This window comes from Embiotoca jacksoni, unplaced genomic scaffold (genome assembly GCF_022577435.1).
Source record: "Embiotoca jacksoni isolate LCO1_2020_lvr unplaced genomic scaffold, fEmbJac1.0.p SCAF_9, whole genome shotgun sequence".
In the NCBI taxonomy this organism is placed as follows: Eukaryota; Metazoa; Chordata; class Actinopteri; family Embiotocidae; genus Embiotoca; species Embiotoca jacksoni.
In genome coordinates, this window is record NW_027185447.1 from 13,308,192 (window position 1) to 13,335,955 (window position 27,764).

Consider the following 27,764-nt stretch of genomic DNA (forward strand, 5'->3'; position numbering starts at 1 on the left):
CATTGAAAGGAATGATTCAATTTCTTCTAAGATGGAAGAAGGCAGTGATGACAGCTGATTTGATTTGTTTATCAAATTCTAACTAATAGTGAAAGAAGTAGTGAGATCTTTATTTGTAATTTTACCCACAGAAATGTAAATGCCGCCTCACCCCTCCTGAGGAACAAGACAGCCACCGTTGTTGTAGTCATTTTGCATTTCTTTGAAGTCATTTTAAGTGACCTTGTAGTCATTTTGTGTGTCTATGCAGACAATTTGTGGCACTTTGTCGTCCATTTGGAGTCACTTTAAAGTCATTTTTACATTAATTTGTGTTTTTTTTTTATTTTTTTTTTTTTTTAATGTCTTTGTGATGTTGTGTCTTACTTTGTGTGAATTTGTGGTCATTTTGCATGTCTGTGTAGAATTTGTGTCTGTTTGTGGTTGTTTTAAATCACTTGGAGTTAGTTTCAATCTCTTTTTTGATCAAGTAATCAATCACAAATGAATCAGGGGTTGACCTGCTCAAATCCATCCATGGTGCTCAAGAGTGCATTTTACCTACGTGAATCAATTTCTCTGCACGTATCCTTGTATTTATGGTCATTATTAATTTATAATAAATTAATATGTCACATGCTAGAAAAGCCAACTCGAACTCGCACTCGCAACTGTTTTCAAACGCACTGACATCATTCATAAATCTCTGAAGAGAGCGCCAGTTAATGACGTCATCCACACGGGTGAAAAAAAATAAAAAAAAAATACGTGACGTAGAAGCCAAGATGGCGGCTCCCCTCTCCACGATGAAATTTTGGAAGCCGGGTAAGTTCGAAAAAAAAGAGAAAATTAGGCATTTGATGTCTTTTTCCGGTTTACATTTATGAACGTAGAGTTGCAGATATGAAGCAGCGAGAGTCAGCGCGGCTGCAGCGGCGCTCGGGGCTGCTGCGCGGCGTCTGCAGCGAACAGCAGCTCGGTTCAGCTCGTGTTAGCCGTGTGCGGAATCGACCTGCCAAAATAAAACACACGGGCTGAGACCAAAAAAAAAAAAAAAAAAGCGGCAATGCACGTGAAGGAAGTGGCGCGGACAGAAAGGCTTTTTTCTTTTTTTTTTTTTTTTTTTTTTTTTTTTCTTTTTTTTTCTTTTTCCCTGCATAGGTCTGTCGGGTCAGGGACATTGCACCAAACCCTGGCTGCAATCCGCTTAAATCCCTCAGCCTGCTTCCATTTAAATAAAACATCTTATCTTCCTCCTCGCCATCTGCTCTGCTCCTCCAGGCACTGAGGCACCGGGGATCTCAGAGGAACGGGAGCTCAACTTGGAGACCACCGGGTCCCCCATCATCTTCAACCCCCACACCGCCCTCTCCATAGAGAAGCAGCGACAGAAACTCCCTGTTTTCAAGGTTTCTACTCATCCCACATCATTTTAGGTTTTGTTTTTGCAGAGTGTGCCGTGGGCTGGATGTTCTCTTTGTGCCTGTGGGTCTCTCTATGATGCATGTTTTGCTTTCTGTTCCGTATCCAGCACAGAAACAACATCTTGTACTTGGTTGAAAGCTTCCAAACTGTAATCATAGTTGGTGAAACTGGATGTGGGAAGACGACACAGATACCTCAGGTTAGTCCCATTTAAAAAAAATTAAAAAAAAAAATAATAAAAAAAGATTGAGATTTGATGCCCAGTATTTGTTATGTGTACCCTCAAAGTCATACATGCACCGAATCCAGCTGCTGAAAGGCAGAACAATGCCGCAGTGGCCCGACACCCTTCATGTGGATTAACTCCCACAGTGGTTTAACATGACCTTGTCTTGATGCTTCGTAGCCTCTTTTTTTTTTTTTTTTTTTTTAAAGAGCGGGGTTTGGACCACATCAGCTAGAGAGCTTAATTTATGAAGAGTCTGCTGTTCATGCTTTGAACTCCTCTACCTTCCCTTTTCATCTGACTTCCATCAGTACCTGCTGGAAGCTGGCTGGGCCGCGGAGGGGAAAGTGATTGGAGTGACACAGCCTCGACGAGTGGCCGCTATCTCTGTAAGAGCTCTCCTCGTGTCCTCTTGCCGCTCCGCTCCAGCCCTAACCAATGTCATTTCACTGCGAGCAAGTTGGTTTCAAACTGAAGGACTCCCGTCTGCTTCATACGTCATATTTGTTTGACTCCGTTTCCTGCTGACAGGTTGCCAACCGTTTGGCGGAGGAGCGAGGGGCCCTGCTGGGACACGAGGTGGGCTACACCATTCGGTTCGACGACTGCTCCGATCCACACGCCACGAGGGTCAAGGTCAGTTCCAGATGTGTTTTTACGAAAAGTTTTTCCTGTGTTCAGTGTCGTTCGGTACTCAATCGTTCCCTTGTGCTTCAGTTTCTGACAGATGGCATGCTGGTGCGAGAGATGATGGCCGACCCTCTTTTAAAAAAGTACAGGTACGTGATTGTAATTGTGGTATTAAATATTCCCTTTTCACTCTAATAACATTTTAAAGATGGCTGCGTTCGACTCAAATGTCCCTGTAAGTCATGACAAGGACAGATAGGCAGTATTGCCAGGACCTTCAAACTGAAGCAGCTAAATGGAATTCAGCTATTCTCAAACTTCATTATGTATACCGATACTTTTCATGCTGTCTCAAATGTCTTCTTTGAAAAATACCAATTGTTACTGGGCATGTAAACTTGTTTTTGGTGTCAAAACTAATTCTTTATTGTTTGGTCATCCTCAGCGTGTTGATGTTAGATGAAGCACATGAGAGAACCCTGTATACAGACATAGCCATCGGTCTACTAAAGAAGGTAAAGCCAGCTGGAGCAAATTAAACTTAACGTCTATCAGTAATTCATTAGCTGTGAAAATACTCCCGGAAGGTGGTGACTTCTTCTCCGTTTCCACCCCGATCCTCCTCCTTTCTCGCTGTGACGTTTCTGTCTGACTCTTCCACAGATTCAGAAGAAGCGACGAGACCTGAGGCTGATTGTGGCCTCTGCCACTCTTGACGCCAAGGTGACTGCATCATTAAGATGAACAGATATGTTCGATGGGCGAGAAAAGATAAACAAAGGCAGACAAGGGGGGGGAGGGGGGTGGATGTCAGGTCAGATCACATTGTTCTGACATCTGCAATAACCTGATGATGGAAAGACACAATCAGGCCATGACTTAGCTCAGCGTTAAGCGAGTCAGCTAAAATACCATATCAGACATCTGCTGAACTTTCTGTTTAAACAGGCTTTTATCCACACAAGCAAATTACTTCAGTCATACTGCCTTAGTAAGTTGCAGGCTTTCTGAAACCCAAATTTAAATATAACCTTATTTACTGTATTGACTTTTTATATGGTAAATGTAATTTGGATTTAAATCTATAAAAGTTATGGTTAGAAGTGCCTCTTTAATGTGCTCTTAACTAACGGTAATCTCACCTTTTATCTGAAGAAATTCCACGACTTCTTCAACCTGAATGAGTCCGGAGATCCAAACAAGGACACCTGTGGAATTCTGACCGTGGAGGGACGGACCTTTCCAGTGGACGTCTTCTACACCGTCAGGTGGTCAACACGCAAACTCCGAACTGAGGGAATGGTGTATAATTTGCATGTTCCTTTGTAACTCTGAAGTGTCTCTGGTGTGTTCACAGTCCTGTCCCGGACTACGTGAAGGCCACAGTGGAGACGGTGCTAAAGATCCATGAGACGGAGGACGATGGGGATGTCCTGGCTTTTCTCACTGGACAAGTTAGTGGCCATATTCCACTGTTCTTTCTTGGCGTAGCTTCCATTTGACATGAAGATAGATAAATACAATAGCATCCTAGGGTACGCATTGGTTTTCTAATTAGTGGTAATGGCATTATGTTTAATCTTGTATTATCCCCTTTAGGAGGAGGTGGAGAAGGTGGTGTCGCTTCTGCAGGAACAGGCCCGGACTCTGTCACGATACGGCATGAAGAAACACCTGAGGATTCTGCCCATGTATTCCGGTCTGCCTTATGCTGAACAGATGAAGATCTTTGAGCGGGCGCCGACTTCTGTTCGCAAGGTAAAAATGCTGCTTTTCTTTTTCCGTATTTATACTGAAGACAAATCTGACGTAATTTTATAGTTTGTGAAGTTTGCGTTTCTCCCATTCGGTTAATATTACGAAATCTTCGCAATGCCAAAAAGTAGCCTAATAATTGGGCTAATAAAAGGTTTCCCTCGAGGTGAAAATGCTGCAGATGCTGACGAACGAGGAAACAAATAGCTAACAAAACTCTGCCATATTTCTGTCTTACGTTTCTTCCAGGTCGTGGTGGCTACCAACATAGCCGAGACCTCCATCACCATCAATGGAATCGTATTTGTCATTGACTGTGCGTTCGTAAAGCTGCGGGCCTACAATCCTCGCACTGCCATTGAATCGCTGGTGGTCACTCCCATCTCCAAGGCTTCAGCCAGCCAGAGGGCAGGGAGAGCCGGACGAAACCGACCTGGGAAATGTTTTAGATTATACACAGGTGTGTGTGTGAGAGGGCAGAATTAGAGTTGTATGTATTTATTTTTGTATATATAGTGTTTGAGTGTGTATTTATTCATTGGTCTTACTTTTTTCCCCCAAAAAAATATTTGTATCTAACTTATTTACGTAAAACGTATTTGTACTTTTTTTTTTTCTTAGCGTGCACCTTTTTTTTTTTTTTTTTTTTTTTCCTAACTGTGTTTCTATGCTGCTGTGATGACTAAATCTGCCCACTGCGGGATTAATAAAGCCTTATCTGTCTATCTAGAGGAGAGGTGTGGTGGCATAGCCGTTGTGGGGGGTGGGACTGTGTTGTAGCTCCTTTTCTTTTCTCGTAACTCCGTCCTTCTCTTCCCCCCCTTCGCTTCTTACTGCCTCTGTTCCTTCCCTCAGAGGAAGACTTTGAGAAACTGCCTCCCTCGACTGTGCCAGAGATGCAGCGCACCAATTTGGCCCCTGTCATCCTGCAGCTCAAAGCATTAGGCATCGACAACGTGCTGCGGTTCAGCTTCCTCTCTGTGAGTAGCTCGCTCTGCATCCACAGGGTGGCTGTGATGTGTTCACCCACCGTGAAAGGAATTGTACTTTACATCTTAATTAGCAGGAATGGCCCCTGGAAAAGAAGCATAAAATGAATGCAATCCATGTCCGTGTGTGCTATTAGTGATGAAAAAAAGAAGTAATGGCTTTACATGTACACTAGATTCTCACTTCATTTAATCTTTTAGAGTAAATATTGTATTGAAAATGCCTTTTCTCTTTATTATAATTTAACAGCCTCCTCCAGCACAGACGATGGTTCAGGCTCTGGAGCTTCTCTACGCTCTGGGAGGTAAGAAACAAGGTGGTCAGCAGGGTGATCAAGTAAAAAGTGAAGCTGTAGCCAAGATTTTCACGCACAAAACGCAGAGTCTTTACTATTCGTGTGCGTCTTGGCAGGTCTGGACCATTACGGCCGTTTGACTGATCCCATGGGAGTGCAGATGGCAGAGTTTCCTCTCAGCCCCATGTTTGCAAAGATGCTCCTAGAGTCAGGAAACTTTGGCTGCTCCAAAGAGATTGTTACCATAGCAGCAATGATGCAGATTCAGAATATATTTGTGGTGCCACCCAATCAGAAGAAAGCTGCTGTAAGTAAAAACCGGTTTCAGAAGGAGCATGTTTTTTTTGTTTTTTTTTGTTGGGAGAAATGCTCTGTCAGCAAAACTATTATCCCATTTTTGCTATCTCACCCCTGCAGGCCCGTGAGCACAGGAAATTTGCAGTTGCTGAGGGAGACCACCTCACCATGCTGAATGTGTATGAAGCATTCTTTAAGGTATAGTTTGCGCATTTAGCTCCTTCAGTGGCAGTGAACACTTTGGGCTGTTGTGAACTTATCAAAAGTCGGGGATGAAGTTGACCCTGATCGAGGCCATGTGACTTTTTCCACTTCCTACAGCACCAGAAGAGCTCTCAGTGGTGTCAGGAACATTCTCTCAATTACAAGGGTCTGCTGCGGGCCGTGACCGTACGAGAGCAGCTGCGGCGGCTCATGAACAAGTTTAAAGTGCCGCGGACGTCCAGCGAAGGTACGTGTATTATTTTATATAATATTTAGGCTTGTTTCAGCCGAGTACAATAAGGTTCAGACTGTCAATCAAATTTAGTTTTGTTTCACATCCGATCAGAATTCGATTTTCCTGATTGACTGTTAGCATTACATATTGCAAGTGATCAGATCTGATCAGATCTGACCTGATCTGTGTGTGTTTGAGAGGCAGTCCTCATTTTAAGTCTTTTTCACTTTGGTTACTAAAATGAATGATTTTGCAGCCACAAGTAGACGTCGTTGACACAAAGAAACCACAACGGAGGGGGGGGGGTAATGAAATGGGTTTGCTTATTAGGTACATTGCAACGTAGAGCCACGGTCACGCTTTGTAAATTTAGTGTCAGAGATGGAGGATGCTGCCGTCTCCACTTTATTTCATGCAGCTGTCACTGCCGTGCATCAGACAGAGAGGAGTGTGATCCAGACAAGACCAGCTGTCACTGGCTTCCTCTGCCACTGAACCAGCATATTTCCTGGTGATGTAGACGTGAATATATTATGGTGTCTAAAGACAGACATAAAAACAACTGAAATCAGTCAGAACTAAATCAGTGTTAAAAAGTGCGATTTGAACTGTATTTTGAACCGCATAATAATGTGATTTGATACGGATTTGTAAAAATAGAAGTTCATGTGATTTTTGGCTTTTTACTATCGATTTCCAGTCGTCTATGCACATTCATTGGACTTTGACAGACAGCCTGAGAAACATGTTCCAAATGGGTTCGCACAGAAGCTGGTGACGCTTTCTTTTCAGCTGTTTAATTATACTCTTTTTCAGCTGCAGTAGATTCAGAACGCTGCAGCTCACTAAGACCAAGAAAGTGGATCACATCACTCCAGTTCTGAGGTCTTTACACTGGCTTCCTGTCGAACGGAGAATCGACTTTAAAATCCTGCTGTTGGTCTATAAAGCACTGAGTGGTTTAGGGCCAAAATACATTTGTGATCTGCTGCTACCTTATGAACCATCCCGACCCCTCAGCTCGTCTGGGACGGGTCTCCTTTCTGTTCCCAGAGTCAGAACTAAACGTGGAGAAGCAGCGTTCAGTTTTTATGCTCCACATATCTGGAACAAAGTCCCAGAAATCTGCATGTCTGCTGCAACCCTCAGCTCCTTTAAATCAAGACTGAAGACTTTTCTGTTTGCTGCTGCCTTTCACTGAACCAGATTTGAGGATGTCTAAAACTGCACTGTAACTTTTATCCTATTTTTTTTTTTTTTTTTTAATTTATTTTTTTAGCTTGCTTAATGTTTTAATCACTGTTCTTAATGTTTTAATCACTGTTGTTAATTGTTTTTAAATGTCATTTTCTTTTGCCTTATGTTTTGATGCTTTTAGTGGTTTTATGTGAGGCACTGAATTGCCTTCTTGTTGAATTGTGCTATACAAATAAACTTGCCTTGCCTATTATGTGTGTTTTGCACAGGTGACCCAGATGTGATCTTGAAGTGCATTGTGTCTGGATTTTTTGCAAACGCCGCCCGCATTCACCACTCTGGTTCCTACCGGTGAGCGTTTGCTTGGTGGTTAATCATGGTTAATCATTCTTCTGTTAGATGTCTCACTTTCCCCACCAAAGTAATTCTTTTCTCTTTTCATACAATTTAAAATCCACACTGTTATTCTTTTGCTCTTCCAGGACTTTACGAGACGATCGTGAGCTTCACATCCACCCCAACTCTGTGCTGTTTGGAGAAAAACCTCCAAAGTGGTCAGTACTGATATTCTTTGGACGTTAAGCTGCTATGATGTCACTACTGTGGCATCTTATAAAATACAGCATTACGCATTTTTGTACATTCAGGCTATGTGGAGAATTACATACATTTAGTAACATTTAGGCATCTCCTGTATGAAAGGGTTTGCACATTGTAACACTGTAAACTCCTCTGTCTTATTTTTTCAGGGTTGTCTTTAATGAAGTGGTGCAGACATCTAAATACTACATGCGTGACGTGACTGCTGTTGAGTCGTCCTGGCTGGTTGAATTGGCCCCTCACTTTTACAAGCAAGCTAAGGTCAGCTAAAGAAATATTATTCTTCAGTTCTTTATTAAGCCCGGCAATAATACGTTAGATCATTTCTGTGTTTTGTTCATATCACTCTTAGATTCTGACAGAACTTTTTGTTTAGTTGCACTAACAGGGTCACTGTTAGCTAACTGTTTCCTGTCTCTTTTATCCTTTAGCATGGTTCACTGGCCAGCAAGAGATCCAGGGTCCTTTAAATCTCGCCGTCATTTCACCACAATAAGACAGAAAGACTAATTTACCACTGTGCCCCTCTCCATTTCATTGTATATAGAGATGTAATATATATTTATTGTCCATGTTCACCTGCACAACCTCCTTTACACTATGTGGCCATGCTACAATGGGATTAATCAGTATATTTTTACTGTTGATGATTACATGTGTGACTTGCTTCATTTGAAAGCATCTCCCTTGCTTTCTGGCTGTGGATGTAGTTTATATTTGATCAGTGAGAGTAAAATGTGATGAATGTGAGATGAGGCCAGGCTGTGCCTGACTGGAGTCCATTCAAGCATGGTCATGTAGTTGGTTCATACGTGTATATAATCAGAGCAGGCTCGGGTCCAGGGAACGGCTCCTGTGCCACACCTGGTTCGAGGCTTCATTATTTTTTTAAGTGCTGTATTCTTTCCTGTTGCAAATGAATAAGACAATGGACTGTGAGGATGTTGTGCTTTGAGAGACTTATGATTTCATTTTTGTTGTTGATTTGCTCCCCTCATAGCCTGGGTGCCTTTATGTTTAATTGGTTTACTTAACTTCAAATTTATTTTTGATGTATTTAAAGTTTCTGTAACTTCATACAGGAATGTATTGGTATCTGTTTTCCGAAATTTACTGCAGAAGGAAACACATTTTCAGTCGACTTCAGATCCTCTATTATTGATACTGTGAAGGGATTGATTGCATTTGGATCCTCCTTTTACTCTCTGTATTGCCACTTAACTATGGTATAGCTCAGACATCGTGGCCTTTGTCACCACTCTGTGCCATTGTTATTTTTCATCAGCCTAGTTCACATTTCGTTTTCAGATGGAATGTGTAAATACACCCAAACATTGTAAATGCAAAGCTGTGAAATTCAAACTAAAAATGAAGTGCCATTTGTTCCTGTGATGACATAAAGTGCATCCAGACCTGCTTCTAAAGCCTCAACGAAACGGTAGCATTTATCTGATTACAGCCGTCACTGGCCCAGCATACAGTAATTGCCTTTCCTCTCAGTTTTAACTGTGTTGGACTTTTTGTTCCATCAGCTTTATCTACCAGGTGTTTAGTAAAATGGCCATTTGCAGGACTTTGTGATTAACATTCCATGTGTTACTGTATTCATGCTTTTGTCTTTATTTGTACTTTATGGTTCAGTTTTCCTTCAGAGGTATTTGGCCCTGAATGTTTCAGTGGGCAGTATATTAAGGGTTTGTCATTTAACTCTGCTGGGATGTACTTTCAAACCAGTAAGGTCACGACTGTCGACACATTTTACGTCTGCCTGCATGTCTTCTTTTGGTTGTAACACTTATTGTTGAGGTTAAAACTGTAGATCAGTGAAACTGTAAACAAACCACAGAACAACACACTTTACAGTAGATTAGAAAACCAACTCAAATTAGACAGAAACAAAGTACCTTTGCATGTGAAATGGTACTCTAATGTATACCTATACACTTAAGATCACCTTGTAGACTTAATGCAGATAAGAATATTTACAAGATGACTTGTTCACTATCATTTGTGCAGATACTGAGTGTGTATGCAGCCAAAGCAGCAATCTGTAGAGCTGTGTAACTGCTTACCTCTGAGAATAGAAAATGTCACCTGCCATTTCCACCTCACACCGTCAAATAAAGCCTTATTGTCATACACCAAAAGCACCACAGCTTTTGACTGCTTTGTTCACTCAACAGTCGGATTTATTCAGTAGTGTATGTGTTCGCCAGGAGGTGTCACTGTTGTACCACAAACAGTGCTGAGCGCCAATTATTCAGATGATCATAAGTGAATGCGAGGGCATTCATCAGTGTCTGTATGTGTTTGTTAGCCTTGTGATAAATGTGTGTCTTCTAAAATGGTTGTTTGTGCTGTTGACATTTGGCCAGAAAAAATGGATTTGTGAGCCATTTAGCGGTACAATGTGGAGCACAGGGTATAGGGCTGCAGTAATGTTTAGGAAAAATAAACTGAATGATTTAAGTCGAGTCTGATTTATTTGTATCGCCCATTTAAATACAGCAAATGGTGAACAAAGTGTTGCACAAAATTAGAACAAACATGAATATTTTACACCATCACAGGCAAAATAAAAAATAAACTAAATTAAAGAAATTATAAACACAAGCTCAAGCAAAAGCAGACACACAAGGATGTAAGACACTGCTCTTACATCCTCTTATATGATACCCATGAACAAATAAGTTTAAAAATTAAAATGGATCTGGTATGAAAAAGATAAATAAATGAATAAATGTTATCAGTTCATTATTCTTCCGTTAGATTTCTCCCCCTTAATTCCACAGGAAGTATTTTATGTTTTCATACATTTTTAAACTTCACACTGTTATTCTTCTGCTTTGCTTCACATCAACCCCATCTAAATAAATATGTTATTGAAAGGGATTCGAACACTGGCAGAGAAGCTGACAAACCTAATCTGAACAGGGAGGCTGTTTAAAAGTTTTGGAGCTGCCACTGAGAAAGCCCGGTCAGCCCGAAGAGCCGGTGGTCGGGATCTATAACAATCACTGCGAGCTGCTGGTCCTATAAGCTGAACAAACGACAAGGGGTGCAGGGGTGCAACAGGTCAGACAGATAAGCTGGGTCTATTTCACTTGAGCACTTTTGACACAAATCAGAATCAGAATGAGCTTGCTCTCATACCTACACAGAAACAGACATAAATAGACATATAAATCATATAGATACAGCTAAAGATGGTGCAAATTGTGCTTAGTGCAAATAGTGATAGTAATTGTGTATAGAGCAGATGGAAGAGGGTTAAATTCTCAAATGTGAGAATTTGTAAATTCCGTGATCAATGCTTTTCCTCATTAATGAAATGGGCCTGTTAACCACGAGGTTGGGGGGGGGGGGGGTCATTTTTTTTGTGCATATTTCACACAGGTGTATCGTTCTTTGACTTGTCTGGGTATAAGGTAAGTGCTGCTTGGGTGGGTGGAGTGGGGGGGAATGGCCCATTTACCTGTACTGAATTTGATTCATATGTACTCGTCATAGTCCAGGAGGGCCACGGGATCACATATTTATTTATATATAATTTTGTTTGCAAACAAACAAACAAACAAACAAGCCCTTTTAGGGGCCCCCGGGACCCTCCAGTGCCCTGAAAAGTCCAGGTTTTCCATGGGAGTTATTTAGTTTGGGCACAACGCAACACTAAAGCACAAACAGCAGCACAAGTGTCCTGCTTTCATTTTGAAGGCCTCGCGTAGAAGTGGCCTTAGGAGCCTGAAGTTAGCTTCACCTTTCAACCGGAGGCGAGTTTATGCTCCATATTCCTGAATAAATACTGAGAGGCAGGTGAAGCTGCGGCAGTTCAGCACGGGACGGGACAGGGACAGGTGCAGGGACAGGGACAGGTGCAGGTGTGCATACTGCTGCAACTGCAGCTTTTCATCCTCAGTGTGGGCACGTGACCGAGCTCTCCGTTGCAGCACCGATGATGAGGAAACAAAAAAAAACAACAACAACAACAACAACAACAAAAAAAACTCGCGCCAATAAGTTTACCTGAGTTTTCCGGCGCCTTTCCCCGTTGTGTCGTCATTCTTCCTCCACCGGTTCATTAGTAGCTACTTGAACGTGTAGTTACGCCTGCTTCCCCGGGACAAAGACGAATAAAGTCAGCGGATGTTACTCACGGTACATATTTCAAAAAGTTACCCGGCAGACGATTTTTTTTTTTTTTGTCTGGAAGCGCGTTTTGTTTTTAGCGAGCTTAGCTTAACCACGACGTAGGTCGGTGGTTAAACTTAAAAGGTTGTGTTCATGTTTACGATCGGCCAGTTGTTTGCTGCTGTTTTGTTGACGTTTGGGTAAGCGTGCTTACTGTTTGTAAGAATAACATTATTCCAGCGCCTGAAATTGATTTATGCAATAATTTACGGTTTAAAAAAAAAAAAAAAAAAAATGACGAGGAAACAAATTAACTCTCCAAAACAGACACATTTTGAAGGGAGAAAATATAACCTTTGATGTTTATTTTTTTTAATTTTTTTTAAATTTTCGCCAATGACATGAAATCAAAAACTTAGTGAGATTCCCAGAATTACAGGTGTATGAGTAAAAGTACAGCGCACCACAAAAAAAAACAAAAAAACGAGAAGGTCAAAAAGCTTCATCAACTTTTAGATTCAGTGTTAACACACTGTAAGAAAACTACATGGTCACCTTCAGGTATCTGTTACATTTGTTTTGGTCTGTAAAAAAAAAAATGTAACCACATTTTAGGGTTGCATTTGTGGCTTCACCATAAATGACAACACCAAGGTTGTAATCCTGTTGTTTCACCCTGACGCCTCTCTTGTTTGTGATTGCTGATTTTTTATTTTATTTTTTTGCCACATGACTGCAGACTCATTTTTGGTGCATACTTTAGATCTTGAAATCGTATTTTTTTATTTTTTTATTTTTTTTAGCCATGCTTTTTTTTATATTGCTTCGGAATTACATTTAAGTTATTGGTCAAGGCTGCTGCCTCTTGTTTGATAACAAAAGGACAAAGTACACCTGCTGAGAAGTCATTAGAGTTGACCTGCTGTAGCAGAACTGGTAAAAAACAAAAAAAACCATCAAAGAGTGGTCCACATTGGTCACAGCTGTTGTCAGTCTTTGAAGTTGGGCTGATGCAGACACATCCCTTTAAACGCATTGGGAAATCCACATTGAAATTTTGCTGACTACACCACCGCTTAACACTACCGCTTAATGTCACAATCAGCGAATTGATCAGAAGCGATAATAATTAGCTACTGTCTTGTAGGCTTTTGTCTTTTATTGCTTCTAATCACAGTAAGTAATATTGAGGAAAGCCAGTCTGCCAGTGGAGGGCAATAGAGGGACTGTCTCTCTGGTTTCATGCCAAAAGCCAGCAAATATACTGTAGGTAGAGGTGAATCGCTCGTAATGTATGTGCTGAGATAAGTGAGTATTTCAGGAGATTATACTCTGCTGGCTTAGTTCATGGTTGTTCACCTCTGGACATGTTTTACCATCTTTCTTGTGTTTTTTTTTGTTTTGTTTGCAGGCCTCCTCCTTATGCTGCACTTAAATGTTTAACATACAGTAAAGGCAACCCAAGGAGATCACTGGAAGCATTCAGAAAAGGAAGAAGGTCAAAAACATGGTTGTTGACATTTATTTTATTTTTTTTTTTTTAGCTTGTGGGTGACACAAGCATATGCCAGTAACTTCTGTCAAATATGACCACACTAATGAATCAGTTTGCAACTTCTCAGTGTAAATACTGCTTACAGTCTATAATTTAAGTTAAGTGTTGTTGTTAGAAGGTAGACGCAGTGTCCAAGGGCAGAAAAGACAATCGCAGTGAAGGAAAAGATGAGTAATGCTTGTAGCCTGATTTGCACTACTGGACTCCTTTTGGACAAATATTTGTACAATTTATTTATATAGTCTAAGACCTTGTATTATATATAGCTTCTTGATGTCACCGCTGCAATTTCTGTAATCTCTTATTTTTAATTGAATCTTTTTTTCTTTTTTTTTCTTTCTCATTTGCTTTCTTACCTCTTGTTAGCTCGCTCATCTCTGTGCTGCTGTAAAATGTGAATTTCCTCCTTGGCATCAATTAAATTGAATCTTATCTTACAAAATGACCAACAAAATGATAACACTTTTACTTAGGCAACTGAACTTGATTGAGTGAGCAACAGAAACTTCACCAAAACCTGAAAGGATGGAAGTGTAGGGTATAATGCAAATCCCGTGATACACAGACGAAGAGAAGACATGTTTGGAGGTTAATAGCTCCACAGGCCTGAATAAATAGGAGACGGCATCTTAAAAAAAAAAAATAATAATACTACAATACATTTGCTCTGTCATTAATTAAAATTTTTTGTCAAGCTGAGTCAGCCACTGCGATGTGGTTGCGGTTATGAACTAAATATGACCCCCAAGCTTTGTCAACGGAAAGCTTTACGCGTTGTTGTTGTTGGACCCTGCTTGTTATTTAGTGATGCAGTTTACCATTTTAGATAAATATATAAAACCCACTTGTAGTTATTTCAACTTCGGAGTCCCTAATCAGACACAAAATCACTATGTATTCAACAAGAGGTGAAATATGTAATGGACCGCTAACATGGTTAACAGTGTCACATTTGGGATTTGTCTGATGCCTTATATTCCTTTTATTTTAGGGATCTTTGGCTGTATGGTGAATGGTTCGCCTGGCTCAGACTCATCTGAAGAGGGGGAGGAATTTCTCGACCCCCGATGTCTACAAAGAGGACAAAAAACAAGTACGTGAAAAAAAGGCTACACTTCTGCATGTTTTTCAGTTCCACTCAGTTGCGCATTAGTGTTGTATAACCGCATACATGTGAGCTGACAGCCGGAGGTATCAGTGATTAATTGCATGCATGTGACTCGGACGGGGCAGCAGTCTGAACAGGTTGCGCGCATGTGGTTGAGCGTTCCTCACCATATTTCAGCACTGTCACAAAATCATTGACATGTTCCATCCAATTCAAAGAATGTTTAACTGTTTTAAAGGGCCTGATGGGAGAGCAAGTCATGTGTGAATTGTAATTACCCCCTGTTCAAAGTTTATACTTGTTTTGAAAGAAAACAACATGGTTAATATTTCTCCACTCAGTGAATGATCAGTAATGAGTGTTTTTGGATGGTTTTGTTTGTCGTTGAGGTACACGGGGTCTGTTAGTTTTTTTTCTCCTTAAATATATTCTCAGTTAATGTTCTTGAACAATTACTATATCATGATGCATCTACTGTCAAAAATGTGATTTTATTCATTAGTGAAAAATAGTGAGAAAACAAGATGATAGTTACTCAGTGTCCTTCTGTATTTGTTTAGAAGGAGAGAGAAAATGATTGCGCATTCACATGCAAAATCCTGAATAAAAATATTTTTTTTATCATAAAATCCTATTTCACCTAACCATATTCACCAGAGAAAATAGTATTATAATGTGTATATAATATGTGGATGTAATTACCTCTTAGAGTATTTTTTTTTTTGTAATATGAATGTGGCATTATTTCCAAGCATGAATAAAAAAAAAAAAAAAAAAAAAAAAAAATCCAAGAGATTTCAAGCATGGGAGGAATTTTTACATTTGGGAGGGAGGATGCAATCAGTAGCATGGGACTCGCAGAGGCCTCCTCGGGTGACAAATTGAAAGTGTCTCGGTCTAGTTTATAGCCCTGATCAGGTCAAACGAAAAATATTGGAGGTCTGGGTGAGGAGACAGGCCCGCCTGGTGCAGATAAATGGACTGATCATTTCTTATTGAGAAACAATTCCTAAAAGGTAGTTTACTGTGTGACTGGGGAAGCGGCGAGCGGAGAGCAGAACACGCACCCACTGCTCCCTCCCTGACCCTTCCTCCACTGCCGGAATTAAATGGATAGAGAGAACGCGTGTTTCTGATGGCACTCCTCCGCCAGAGAGACACTCCATTTGTTATGAAGTAGGGGTTCTGATGAAGTGTAGGGAGCTCCTTTTTCTTTTTTCCCCCTTTTTTTTCCTTTTTTTTTTCATCCTTCCCTTCTCAGGCACTACAAGGCCAGCCTTCAGTCTGCTTCACATGAAATGGATGGAAGGAGCCGATTGAATTTTACACTCCCCTGGTCATGATTAATGTGTTTGGTGAGGACTGTCTTGGCAGTGAAACTCCACAACCACTAGCTGGTGCTCAAGCTCCTCCGTGGCTGTAGCCTGATAACTTTGCACAGGAGTGCTGTGGGGGTGGGGGCGGGGGTTGCTGGGGTTGCTGGGGGGCTGTTTAAAGCGGGGCATTTTTGCTCAAGAAACTGGTGTTCACGTAGCCCACAACCCCTTTAACTCTTTGCTCCTTCTGTTAATAGAAAATCTCTTGCCCACTCGCTTGTTATTACTTCATGGTCAGTTTCTCAGTGTGCTCCGTAGCCAGTGTTACTTGGCAGGCCATGCTGTAAATGTCAATTTATCACTTAACCCACTGTTAAAGGGTGGGAGGCCTCATGAAAGATGCCAGGGCATGTTAGGGGATTCCTTAACATGGACGTGAAATGACACCAGATTTATCGGAGCAGACCATTTGTCTCTGAAAACTGTATTTTATTTGTCTTTTACAGCAGGTTAAATTGTTAACAGCAAAGTTGCGGGTCCAATAGTTGTTATGTTACTTTGCTCTGCCAAGCGCACATGGGGCCTTATTTTAATGGCACAAGCACATGTGCAAAGCAGTAGGTCTTGGTTGCATGCACTCTGTGGCTTCTCCAAGCACACCTGGTGTTTTGGTCCATGCAGCAGTACTGAAATGCTGGCTGCAGTTGAATGTAAACCGGAGAGTAAGGAGCGAAATACATTTACTCTCAGCAAGTGAAACCGCTGGTTGGTTGCTGTGAAACTCCTAAGCCAGTCACAGTGATGCATGTCGATTACACTTCAGCAATTTAAGAAAAAAAAAAAGTTTCTCTTGGAAATTGTATTATCGTCTGAATATCGCAGAGTGGCACAATGTGAACACACAACAACTTATATCTGCAGCACAGGGAGATGGCGTTGGTTTTTATTTTACTTGTATAATGACCATAGAAATAAATGATCTTGATGTACATGCAATGCTACTTTTACTTCAAAGAAAGTTGGAAAGGAGGCAATGACACACTGGACTGGTCCGCTTGTAATTCAACATCTTCCGGTCCAGTCTGATGTGTGTAGAGTTGGCATGTCATTTAATAAGTGTAAAGACTGCACTTTTATCTCATTGATAAAATCACAAATATGACCGCAAAATGGCATTAACCAAGAAACAGATGCGGTTCTGTGCTGTATATTGTCCCTGCAAAGTTGAAGACACATTTTCCACCAAATTGCCAACAACTCGCTTTTTGCTGCCTCATCGACACGAACCTCCAACCTGTTTGCACCTCCCCACGTCAGGCATCAGCAGATCATCTTTCTTTATATGTAAGAAAAATGAGCACTCATAACGTCCATGCACTAAACAGCGCGGTGATTTACGATAACTTGCGTTTTTATAGGACACTAACTTTAAATAAATACATGGGTTTCACCATGTTAAGCTAATTGTATCATCCTGTGAATTAGAAAATGAAGCCACTATCATAACCTAAGCACAGTCAGCCAGACATCTTTAAAGTATCTGGTGATAAGGGACACATATTTAATGGCATTAATGGCAGTAAGGCTGGAAGCAGTGGACTGGATTTACAGAAGTGCCTCAGATGAGAGATCAATAAAGAGGTAACTGAGTGGATGAGCCAGACTAAGCAGGAATAGGAGCAGGTTTAATTTTGCATAAATAATGCACAGTCTGAGAAAAGAGAGAGCGATGGAGGCAGTTCAGCCACATAGCAAGACAATCCTTGTTTTTTTTTTTTTTTAATTATTTGTCTTCTCCAATATTTAAACCCAGTTTATTTCATTTTATCCCGCATGTCCACAACATATTTTTGCCCCATTTTCTTTTGTCCATAATTTAGTTTCTTCATCAGTGCTCTTCTGAGTGTTTCCACATTAATTTCACCATCTAATGTACACAGAAACACATGTTTATATGGTTAAAGCCCGACAGAAGCCCTGTAAGTGGATTGTATGTTGCCCTGCTGGTAGTCCCGGAACATTCTCCTCCACAGTCCAAACCCTGCTTCCATCATCAGGACTTCAGTGGATGATGGATGGAGCTGTCTCCCTCCAGGTTGTCATAGCATCTGTTGCATGGCACTCACTGTATCCTGCTCGGTCGATGCTCGCATGCACACAGATAGATCGCCACCGCTGTGTGTGTGTGTGTGTGTGTGTGTGTGTGTGTGTGTGTGTGTGTGTGTGTGTGTGTGTGTGTGTGTTTTGATGGAAAATGAGAAACGCAAACCTTCTTTTCAGCCCAAACCTCCTGTGGTTTGACATTACTGTTATCTTACATATTATAGGTAATGAGGTATAGTGACAATAATTCATTAACTCTCCTTGAAAGAGATGATCCAGGCCCTCCGGTTTAAGCTGACGGTTAACAAAATGGGTTTCTGTGGTAGAAATGGTTTAAAGGTGGCTGTCTGGACATCCTCTACTTAAGGTGCGAGGGTGGGCGGTGAAGGTATAGATGTATGAGAGAGGAGATAACTGGAGATAAAAACAATGGGAGAGTGACGAAGGAAGGATGGCTGAATGAGGGAGAAATCAATAGGAAATCAGTGTTTGGGGAGGGCCTGTCGTTTATCAGGTGACACGGTTAAACAGCGTTAAGGCACTAAAAGTGAAAAATAAGGGCCATCCCCATGCTGGTATTGATCACAGTGGAATAGGGCGGCAGAAGGCCGAAGCCACTAATAAAATAAGACGTATCTGAGTGGGAATCAACTGGGGATCGATGGGCACGGTGATCAAGGCCAAAAACATCTTCACTGGGATTTAAGCTTGTTCTGCTCTCTCGTGCCCCCCCCCCCCTCGTTACACACCTCAGTGGGAGCAGAGCTGGGTGTGATGGTGGACGTGGTGGGGCCACTGAGAGGTCCGTCAGGCCAGACTTACCTGTTCACTAAAGATTGGTCAGATTGGAGCAAAAGTGAGAATGTTGAAGGAGAGAGAATTTTCCTTTGTCGTACGTGTGCTGTAATTCATTAAAATGTCGGTTCCTTTTTGATCTACAATGACATTTACTTCAGTTGCATGGTTACAAAATGTCTCATTTAAATTGGTATATAAATCTTCTGTTCACTACTTTGTAGAGAGTTTACCTTCAAGTCTTTATTATGGCTACACGGACATCATACTCCTGGATATATTTACTGTAATTTACAACATTCTTCCTTGCGGCATGTCTGAGTTTGTGTCAAATTGGATGGTTAGTTTTCAACTACATTCTATAGAGACTAATTTTCAGTTCATGGGCCTTACTTAAAACTTAAAACATAAAATTGTATTTAGTAGCCAAGCAAAAGTTTGCACGCACAAAAGATACAAATTTGACTTTGCTTCTCGACCGGCTGAAGGAGGCCCTGAGACACTCACCATTGTGGTGTTGACTGTATTTTTGGGTTACTGTCAGAATCAATCTGAAGCTCTATGTGCATTAAAGCAGTTGCTCAGAGTTCGGCTACTTTCTAGATCGGAGAGGAAAGGACAATACATTTTATAAAAATGTTGAAGTTTCTCTTTGAAAGCGTGTCTGTCTCTTCCAGGTGTAAAATGTTTCTGGTGATGTCTTCAATCTACACATTGTTTTTAAAGCTTTGATTATCTCAAATAATTTGATGAATGTCTTTATGCTTCCAGTGATTTAAGTGACAGCCGTTGTTAATGAATAATGAAATCCAAACCCGTTGGATTAAAAATCCTTCACTCTTACAGCATTAATAGTTGACCGATGTCGAAAACTGTAGCTCTACTATGGTAGCATAGTATAATATATCTTGGGAATTATAGAATCGAGGTATGGTGTCAAGTATCTGATAAAACATAAAGTACAACTTAAACCAAAAACCAAAGAATTTAAATTTAGTCTGAACACACCATAATCCTTTGCCTCTTGCGCTCAAAGCTGTTTTAGTCATGTTTGTCTTCAGGTGGTTTGTCAAATGTCTGTTGTATCCTGTGAGTAGAAAAGACTAATGTCCAGGCTGCAACCTAAAGCGTCACTGGTGCTCCGACTTTGTTTCATTCCCACTGCGATCCTTAAAGTGTTAGCGATCTTTATGACCTTCTCCAACACAGTTTTATCTCCCGAGTTTTGCTGCTTGACATGCACCGTAAACTTTAACTTTATATAGTCAGATGTGTGACTGCCTGAATGATGCCAGTTTAATTTGCCACAGATGCACATCAACGTCTCAAGATTGTTTAGGACACATTTCAGCTCAGCCCGGAGTCTCAAGCAGAGCAATTTATACACACCGAAGTATTTTATACGTTTCATTTAAAAATGTAGTAAGTTATCTGCCTTAATATACAACATGCCTCTTAATTGGAATATCAAAAAAAGTGTTTTCGGTTTGTCATCACGAGTGTCAAACCTGCTCTGAATTCAATACGAACCAGCATAAACCTGAAGGTTTAGACGGAGCAGCTGCGCCCGTGTGCTCCTCCGGTCCACATGCTGGCAACACACTTAACCCTAAATTCAGGCACTTTGTAAGGCAGCTCTGTGAATGTGTGACTGGGAATCAAAATTGTAAATCACTTTGTAGACTGCGAAGGTCTTTACAAATACTGCTTTGGAAGTTTATAGGTTTGCCTCATCAACTGTTATTGCAACATTTGCAACATTTCTTATCCCCTTTATCTTCATTCACGCTCATTTAAAAGCTGCTGTGTCGGTGTCATCATGCCAGAGGTTTCATTTCAAAAATGGGTCATAACAAAGATAAAACCCCCCCCCCAAAAAAAACAGTTGTTGTGGCTGTTTAACATCTGGTGAGTGTTTTAATGAGAGCAGCAAAGCCTAGAAAAAGAGAGTTTTAGTATTACAGTGTCTTACTTGTGTTTTAGCTTTAGAGCAGTAGTGAAACAGAGATAGGATACGTCTATACAGATCACAGTTTTCTGACTCCCTCCAAGCTTTTCTCCCGTTCTCGCCTCATTTATTGCACACCAGAAGGTGCAACAAGGATCGTCTGGAGCGGATATGACAGCAGTTGTTTGCAGTGAAGTTGAGGCCTGTGGTCCAAAGGGACACTCGTTCCAGTAAATGCAAATCTCCTCTGTTGTTTTTGTGTGGATTCAGTTCCTCGTGAAGAGACGTCAGTGGACCGAACTGCTATTCAAGTGTGAACGAGGACGTTGGATGTTCTTTGTCTTTGAACCTCCTTTAGCCGGTTTCTGCTCGCTGCACCGAGTATATCTTTCAACGTCTCGCACAAAAAAACATTCAAATATGTAGCAACCACTGGCCAGCTGCTGTAGTTTTTGGAAATCTGCGGCCGCTGCTGGACATTCAATCTTTCAGCGTGTTGACGTGCGGGCAGCTGTGCTATTCACAGTTTTTAGAAAGAAATTTCCTGTGTTGAGCAGGAACTCCGACTGGCCGGTGTAGTTCAGAGCCGGTGTCACTGGATAGCAGAGGGCCTGACAAAAGTTTTGCTCTGGACGAGGAGGTTACACGAGCTATGAAAGACTAAACTAAGTAGAAATGCTAAACCCTCAATAAGCACAACTGGTGTCGTTGGGGACCGTGTATTTTTTCTTGTATCGCTGCATTTTTCCATGCCTCGTACTGCAGTATGTTTAACAAGTGCTACAAGTGAGAGGCGACTGAGTAGAGAGAGAGAGCAGTGTGACAAATAGCAGCAGATCATGCAGAAAATGTGCAATGCTAAACATCAGTTACTGCACATGGGAGAAATGGTGTGTTTTTGCAGTGTTTGCTGTCCAAGGAGTTCTGGTGAGGAAGTTTAAAAAAAAAAAAAAAAAAAAAAAAAAAACCGGGGTTGCTCTCACAGCTGGGGACTTGGAATTGAATACATGGCTTCATTTTCACAGTTTAAAAAAATTATGTTGAGTAGGGCAGAAAATCTTGCTGGGGTTTTGAGTTTCTTTTGATGTGTCCTGATGACGATTATGAAATCCAATAAAAACTAATTAGGAAATTAGGAGGCAGATCAATAAGGTTTGCTCTGGTGGAGCGTGCTTTTTGTGTGTGTGTGTGTGTGTGTGTGTGTGTGTGTGTGTGTGTGCGTGTGTGTGTGTGTGGCGGTCAGTTTCTCGTCGACCCTCTTCTGCCCAGGGAGTGTGTTGCAGCTCTGACCCGGCCAAAGCAATTGTTACTGATACTCCTCTGTGGATTCAGTCTGCTCTACCCTCATACGGCTGTAATTTATATTTTGTTGACTGCCGGTTTCTCCGTTCGTGTGCAATCTGATTCTACGAGTTCAAATTTTTGCTAATTCCATCCTTCTAACGTTACACCTAATGTACCCTGAAACCTCTTTATTGCGCTTTATTGCTCCAGCTTCGCTTCACTGACTTAATTTATTTATTTAGAGCCGGTTCGACCACCACAAAAACAAGTGACGTAGTGGTGTTGCATTGACAGGAACGTGATGGAGAGTTGTATGAGGTTTCTGTCTTGAAAGACGAATGGCAGTGTTCAGATTTTGTGTAGAAAAGCCTGCTCTCTGGAATTTTACACTTTCAGCATTTTGACAGAAGTGAGCAAAAAAAAGTTTGCTATTCATGAAATTCACATCTTCGTTTTGTAACCCCCTTCCAAACTCAACTGCACACAAATGGTATCGTTGGTCTTTTTTTATTTAAACAAGACCACCGGTCTGGACATGAATGTAAACAGGTTTGAATTGGGTTGATGCGTACAGTGGTGGTGGAGTTGGGGTTTTGTTTGGGGGGGGGAGGGGGGTGTAGGTGAGAGGTGAGTTGAAGCCGTAGGCCTGTAGGCCAGCCCAGTCCAAGAGGATCGCAGGGTGTATTGGACAGTACCAATCCCTCCCCACTTCTCTCTCTGACACTCCAGTCCTCTCCTTGGCCCGACTTGCCGCCCACCCTTCAGTATGGAAACAGGCCCTTATTTAGCGGCCGGACTCGTCCGTGTCCGCGGCTGGCGATTTGTCCTTGTCTAATTACGGCTGCTGGCTGCTGCCCGCGTGCACATGACTAATGGAGGGGCCGGGAACGGGGAGGGGCGAGGTTGGCTGCAGGGGGGACGGCAGTGGGGGAAGAGGAAGCAGTGGACGAGCAGACCGGCCGCTGGTGATTTGTGGACCAGGCACTCTGTCATTGCCCCGGACCCATTTGTCTTCAAGAGCAGTCGGGAAGAAGAGGGGTGGAGATGGAGGGGATGGCGGTGGCGGTGGCGGTGGGGGGCTCCAGGGCAGAAAATGGTTTACAATGACTCCCATTTTCCAGCACTTTCATCCTTGGCCGTAGCAGCCTGCATGGTTTGCCAGAGATGGGATGGAATGGGCGGCTGACGTGATGTAGGATATGACAGAAACCTTGACAGCTCACCACTGCTATTTCTTTTTAGGGGGTTGGCTTGATGGCCGCCCTCCCTCTCCCCAGAGAGCAAGCCTTATCTGTTTTCTCCCTGTCATGTGGCGAGAGCAGAGGCTCTGTAGATTCAATGCTCTGCTGTCTGGACTCAAACTCGGAGACCAGTTTTATCTCTCATGTCTCCGACCATTCACATAGATCACCCACAGCTTAGACTCTGGCTGTTGTGTTTTCTGTCTTATGTCACCATTCAATGCTCAGCACGTCTAACTCATCTTGTGAGGATAGGCATCATAGATGGTTAATAAAATGAAATGGTGCCACTGAAATCTCTCTTTGGTAGTCAATGATTATATAGAAGTAGATTTTAGCTTCATTTTGAACCAGCTCTTCATTCTCTACTGGCCTTTTTCCCCGTGTTTCCCTCCAGTTATGTGCAGTTGCTGAAACCACCTGCGTCCCTTTTCCACCTGGGGTCCTTATTAAGCCTAAACTCGGGTTTCTTCTGTGGCTCAGACAAGAAGGAGCAGCGGTAGGGCAGGAACTACTAACTCTGTATTGATTTTACACAGTTTTTTTTATCTGCCCCCCCCTTTGCTTTTTCTCCAGGTCTTTTTAAGTAAATAAACACCAGATTTGTCATGTTTGCCGAGGGAGAGGAGGGGGTCGATGGAGGGGACAGGGGGTGGTGGAGAGAGGCCAGGCCCAGGCCTCGCGCTGGGTCAGCCATGATTCATTCTGCCATCTCATGGATGGAGGGATTCGGGTAGGACTGTTGAAGGGTGCCTGTGGAGCCTCTCTCTGACCTCCCCTGCTCCTGTCCCTCCCCTAACGCTCCTGGGCAGCCCTGGTCCTAAATCACCGGCTGTCAGCGTGTTGGCAGAACAATGGTGCAGGGTCTTCTGTTCCATCTCAGGCTCCAGCCGACTGGACATGGTTTCCTCCATCGTTAGTGCGAGTTCGTACCCTCCCTGGTCCTTCCTGGCCCCTGAGCCCCACGGGGCCCAAAAGAGGCTCGGGATTAGGGTTTAGCCTGACCGTCTGATGAGTTGCAGGGCCTGCGCACTGCTGGTGTGGGGGCAGGGATGGAGGGATGTTGCCTCGTGTTATATTATACCTTGTCTCTTTGCATGTTCCGTATGCAAATCATTTTTATTCTGGTCAGTAGGTATAAGAAGAAAAAGAAAGAGTCCCACCTAAGGAGTGATAAAGACAAATGAATCTCAGGAAGGACTCAAAGAATTACTTGATTAATTAATTATTTGATGGGAAATTGTGAACGATGATTTGCCCTCCTCGTTTTACTGTTTAAAGTCAAGAGTCTGAGGTCAATCTATCAAATCTTCTAACTGAGGGGCGATCAATATGTCAGCAGCCCAGCACTCCCTCTGCTGTTATGATGATGTCCGTAGTCCTGCGCCCGCCTCGGCTGCTGTTACTGCCGCTACAGCGTGCTGAGCAGGGGATCGAACCCAGCCTGTCAGGGGGCCTGACGGAAAGCATGAATCACTATTACTGGAGCTGCTGTTTGCTCCCTGGTGCTCGGCAGACGTGTGCAAACTCTGATGCACTGTAAATAGTGCACCGGTCTGGACCTCTAACATACACGAACACACACCTAGGTTGTTTTTTTAATATAAAAAAATGTGTTCATATCACAAGAATGTAAAAGTGAATTTACCTCACCGAATACAAACTCACTCACTCACACACACTCACACACATCTAAATGTGCACACTTTATCACTCTATTAAGTGTCAGTTGGTATTTGACCCATTAGCTCCTGGAACCTGATCCAGCCTGCCCACCACCTCTGGACTTGTTATCCCACTGTGAGCTCAGGTCAGCGGGCTTGGCAGGGTTCCGATTACCCCTCTAATCTCATTGGAGTGCTTTCGCCACGGCTAGCGGATGCCTGCATGTCCGACAAACAGCCCTCCCGCTAATAGCACCACGCTTTGTGTTTATGGTCTGCATGTGCGTGTGTTCATGCACATGCACAAAACAATATGGATCTGTTACCGAATAGTGAGCACACGGCTGGGGAATATGATGTTGAAAAATGATTTGTGTGTGTGCATAAGCAGTGTGTTTGTGTGCTGAAATAATATTCTAGTTTACAGGATGCAATTCCCCTTAATATGCCCATCCTAATGTAATTTGGCGTCTATGGAGTGTCTGTGAGCCGGGCTGGGCTGGTGTGTGTTTCTGCTGACTGCTCCTGTTTTGTGTTTATATGGATGAGTGGCTCTCTGGGAGAGCATTATGCATCCTTTTCAGCATTCAAAGATTATGTGCACGGTGGCGGCAGAGGCATTAGACAAACAAGGAAATATGTCTTTGATTAAAATATCTTTTATCTCTTTATTGATTAAAAGGCTTAGTTTGGTAATAGAATGTCTTGGCCCCTCCCTCATGGGCCTTTCTTTTCTTTCTCGTGCTTTTTATTTTTTCAGTTCCCTCTCTGTAGCTACGGATAAAAGAACATGGATGTTTTACTGCAAGTATTTAAACAAACACAGTTTTGAATGTGAAGATCACTTGCCCCCTTAATGTTTTGGCATAATTATTACTGTAATAGTCCTGTTCCCAATATTTAAAAAAAAAACTAAAGCTAAAAACGATTTAAATACAGAGGAACAGAAAAAACCTGCAGAATGTACAAAATGTACAGAAAATGAATGGAGAGTAAAAGACAATTTTATAACGTGAAACCTTTTCCGTGAAGGACAATTTGTCACTAAAATTATTTAAATTAATTATTCAAAACAAATCATAATAAAAAAAACGTGATTTATGAGTTTGTAAAGGTTTTTGAATAACAGATCTTCTTCCCTCTCTGAGGGTTGGATTTGAAGTAGAGATACAAATTGTAAACCATTTCTGAAACCAAAAATCACAACAGACCATCGATCAGTGGGAGTTACTCCATAACCAAACTAATGAAACCGTTTTTTAACACCGACATTCTGGAGAAATTGTTTTGGATATTGCTTGACAAGTTTTCTACTCTTCTTTTTTTGGGACGTTCGTGACACAAAGGAGAAAAAGTTGAGCGCTCAAATAAATAACTGATTGATTGATCAGTCAGTGGAAAAGGAAGAAGTTCTTTTAAAACTCGGAAAGAACAGCAATACATTAATAGTCTATTTATGGACTGAGCTGCCGGGATCCGCTTTTTCCACTTGCATATGAACCTTTTGAAGTGGAAAAAGTTGAAGCGCAAAACACTGAACCTTGACTTCCTCGAAGGGTCACGTGTGACAGCCGGCTGACAGACACACTTACACAAACACAGCGAACATCTTGCCTACAATGGCTTGATATTCTCTGGTGGCTTCTCGACATCAGGGTCAAGCTCTGTCTGTACCTCATTAGTCAGGTCAGGACACGAGCTGGGTGAGAGGCCAGATCATGTCTTTAAGTCAGAGCGTGTTTATCCGTGTCCACGTGAACGCCATACTGTCAGGTTTCTTGTCTGTCTGCTGATGAGAAAGAGCGACAGAGGAGGAAAAGTAAGTGAAATTTAGTGTGTGTGTGTGTGTGTGTGTGTGTGTGTGTGTGTGTGTGTGTGTTTGACTGTCTTGTGTGCTTGATGGGGAGAGACCGAGCTCGGGCTGAATGGGAACAGATGGAGATGTGCTCTTTAATTAACCCTGCAGAATCACAGGGCTGAAAACAGGCCTCGGCCCGTGAATAACATCCAGCACATCCAGGGTGTGTGTGTAAGGTGCAATGTTAGTGAATATAACTAAAGTGTATATGTGTGTGTGTGTGTGTGTGTGTGTGTGTATGTATGGAGTCTGCTGTGGAGTAGCCGGAGCATCGACCCATTCCCCCATCCCCCTTCCCTAGAGCGGGGCGTTTTATTTCTCATTAGCGGGCAGCAAACTGCTGGGGGATGAAATTTGCTAACAGGAATTAAAAGTGCATTAACACATCTGAGAGATTCATTTCTGCTAATAGTTTTATTAGTGCTCTGACCTTTCAGTTCATTAGAGGACTGCGGGAGAGGGGAGGGGTGGAGAGAGGGGAGAAAATGGTGGCTAAAAGGGTCTTGGGGCTCCCTGTACTTGGGTAGACCTTTGGAAGCAGAGGCAATCCCAAAACGGACGTAATACTTCCAAATTACGGGACTTGTAGAGCTTTTTTGATTCGTCGGCTGCAATCGCCTATTCAAAAAGAGGTTACCTACATCTTTCCCCTTCAAAAAAGTGAGCCCTCTGTCACCTTTTATAAGGTGATAATGGTGGAAAAGTGCTAACCACCTCTTATTCCAGCATCTGCTTCAAGATGGTGCCCGCTCAGCCTTGGTGGCCTGATGCTCACCTCCCTCCAGTCAATTACCAGAATTTATAACACAATGTTTTTCAGGTCTGTTAGCGCTTGAGTGTATCACTTATCCAGCCGGTTAATTGTTTATGAACTGTGCCCTCCCCCTCTCTGAAATGGAGTAAGGGAACTGAGAAAAGAGCAGCGAGTGTG

The 27,764-nt window shown here is 42.2% G+C and overlaps 1 protein-coding gene across 1 annotated transcript; it reads left to right on the plus strand.

Moving 5' to 3' along the window:
* The first annotated feature begins 764 nt into the window (after positions 1-764).
* dhx35 (DEAH-box helicase 35) lies at positions 765-10,284 on the plus strand. Its single transcript, XM_069141130.1, has 21 exons — positions 765-804; positions 1,261-1,388; positions 1,511-1,603; positions 1,942-2,019; positions 2,162-2,266; positions 2,348-2,409; positions 2,706-2,775; positions 2,924-2,983; positions 3,416-3,528; positions 3,618-3,714; positions 3,860-4,018; positions 4,265-4,475; positions 4,871-4,995; positions 5,255-5,309; positions 5,417-5,607; positions 5,718-5,795; positions 5,919-6,048; positions 7,503-7,584; positions 7,716-7,787; positions 7,983-8,094; positions 8,265-10,284. Exons 1-21 carry the CDS (start codon positions 765-767, stop codon positions 8,301-8,303), a joined length of 2,100 nt encoding a protein of 699 aa, XP_068997231.1. The 3' UTR covers positions 8,304-10,284.
* Positions 10,285-27,764: the final 17,480 nt, after the last annotated feature.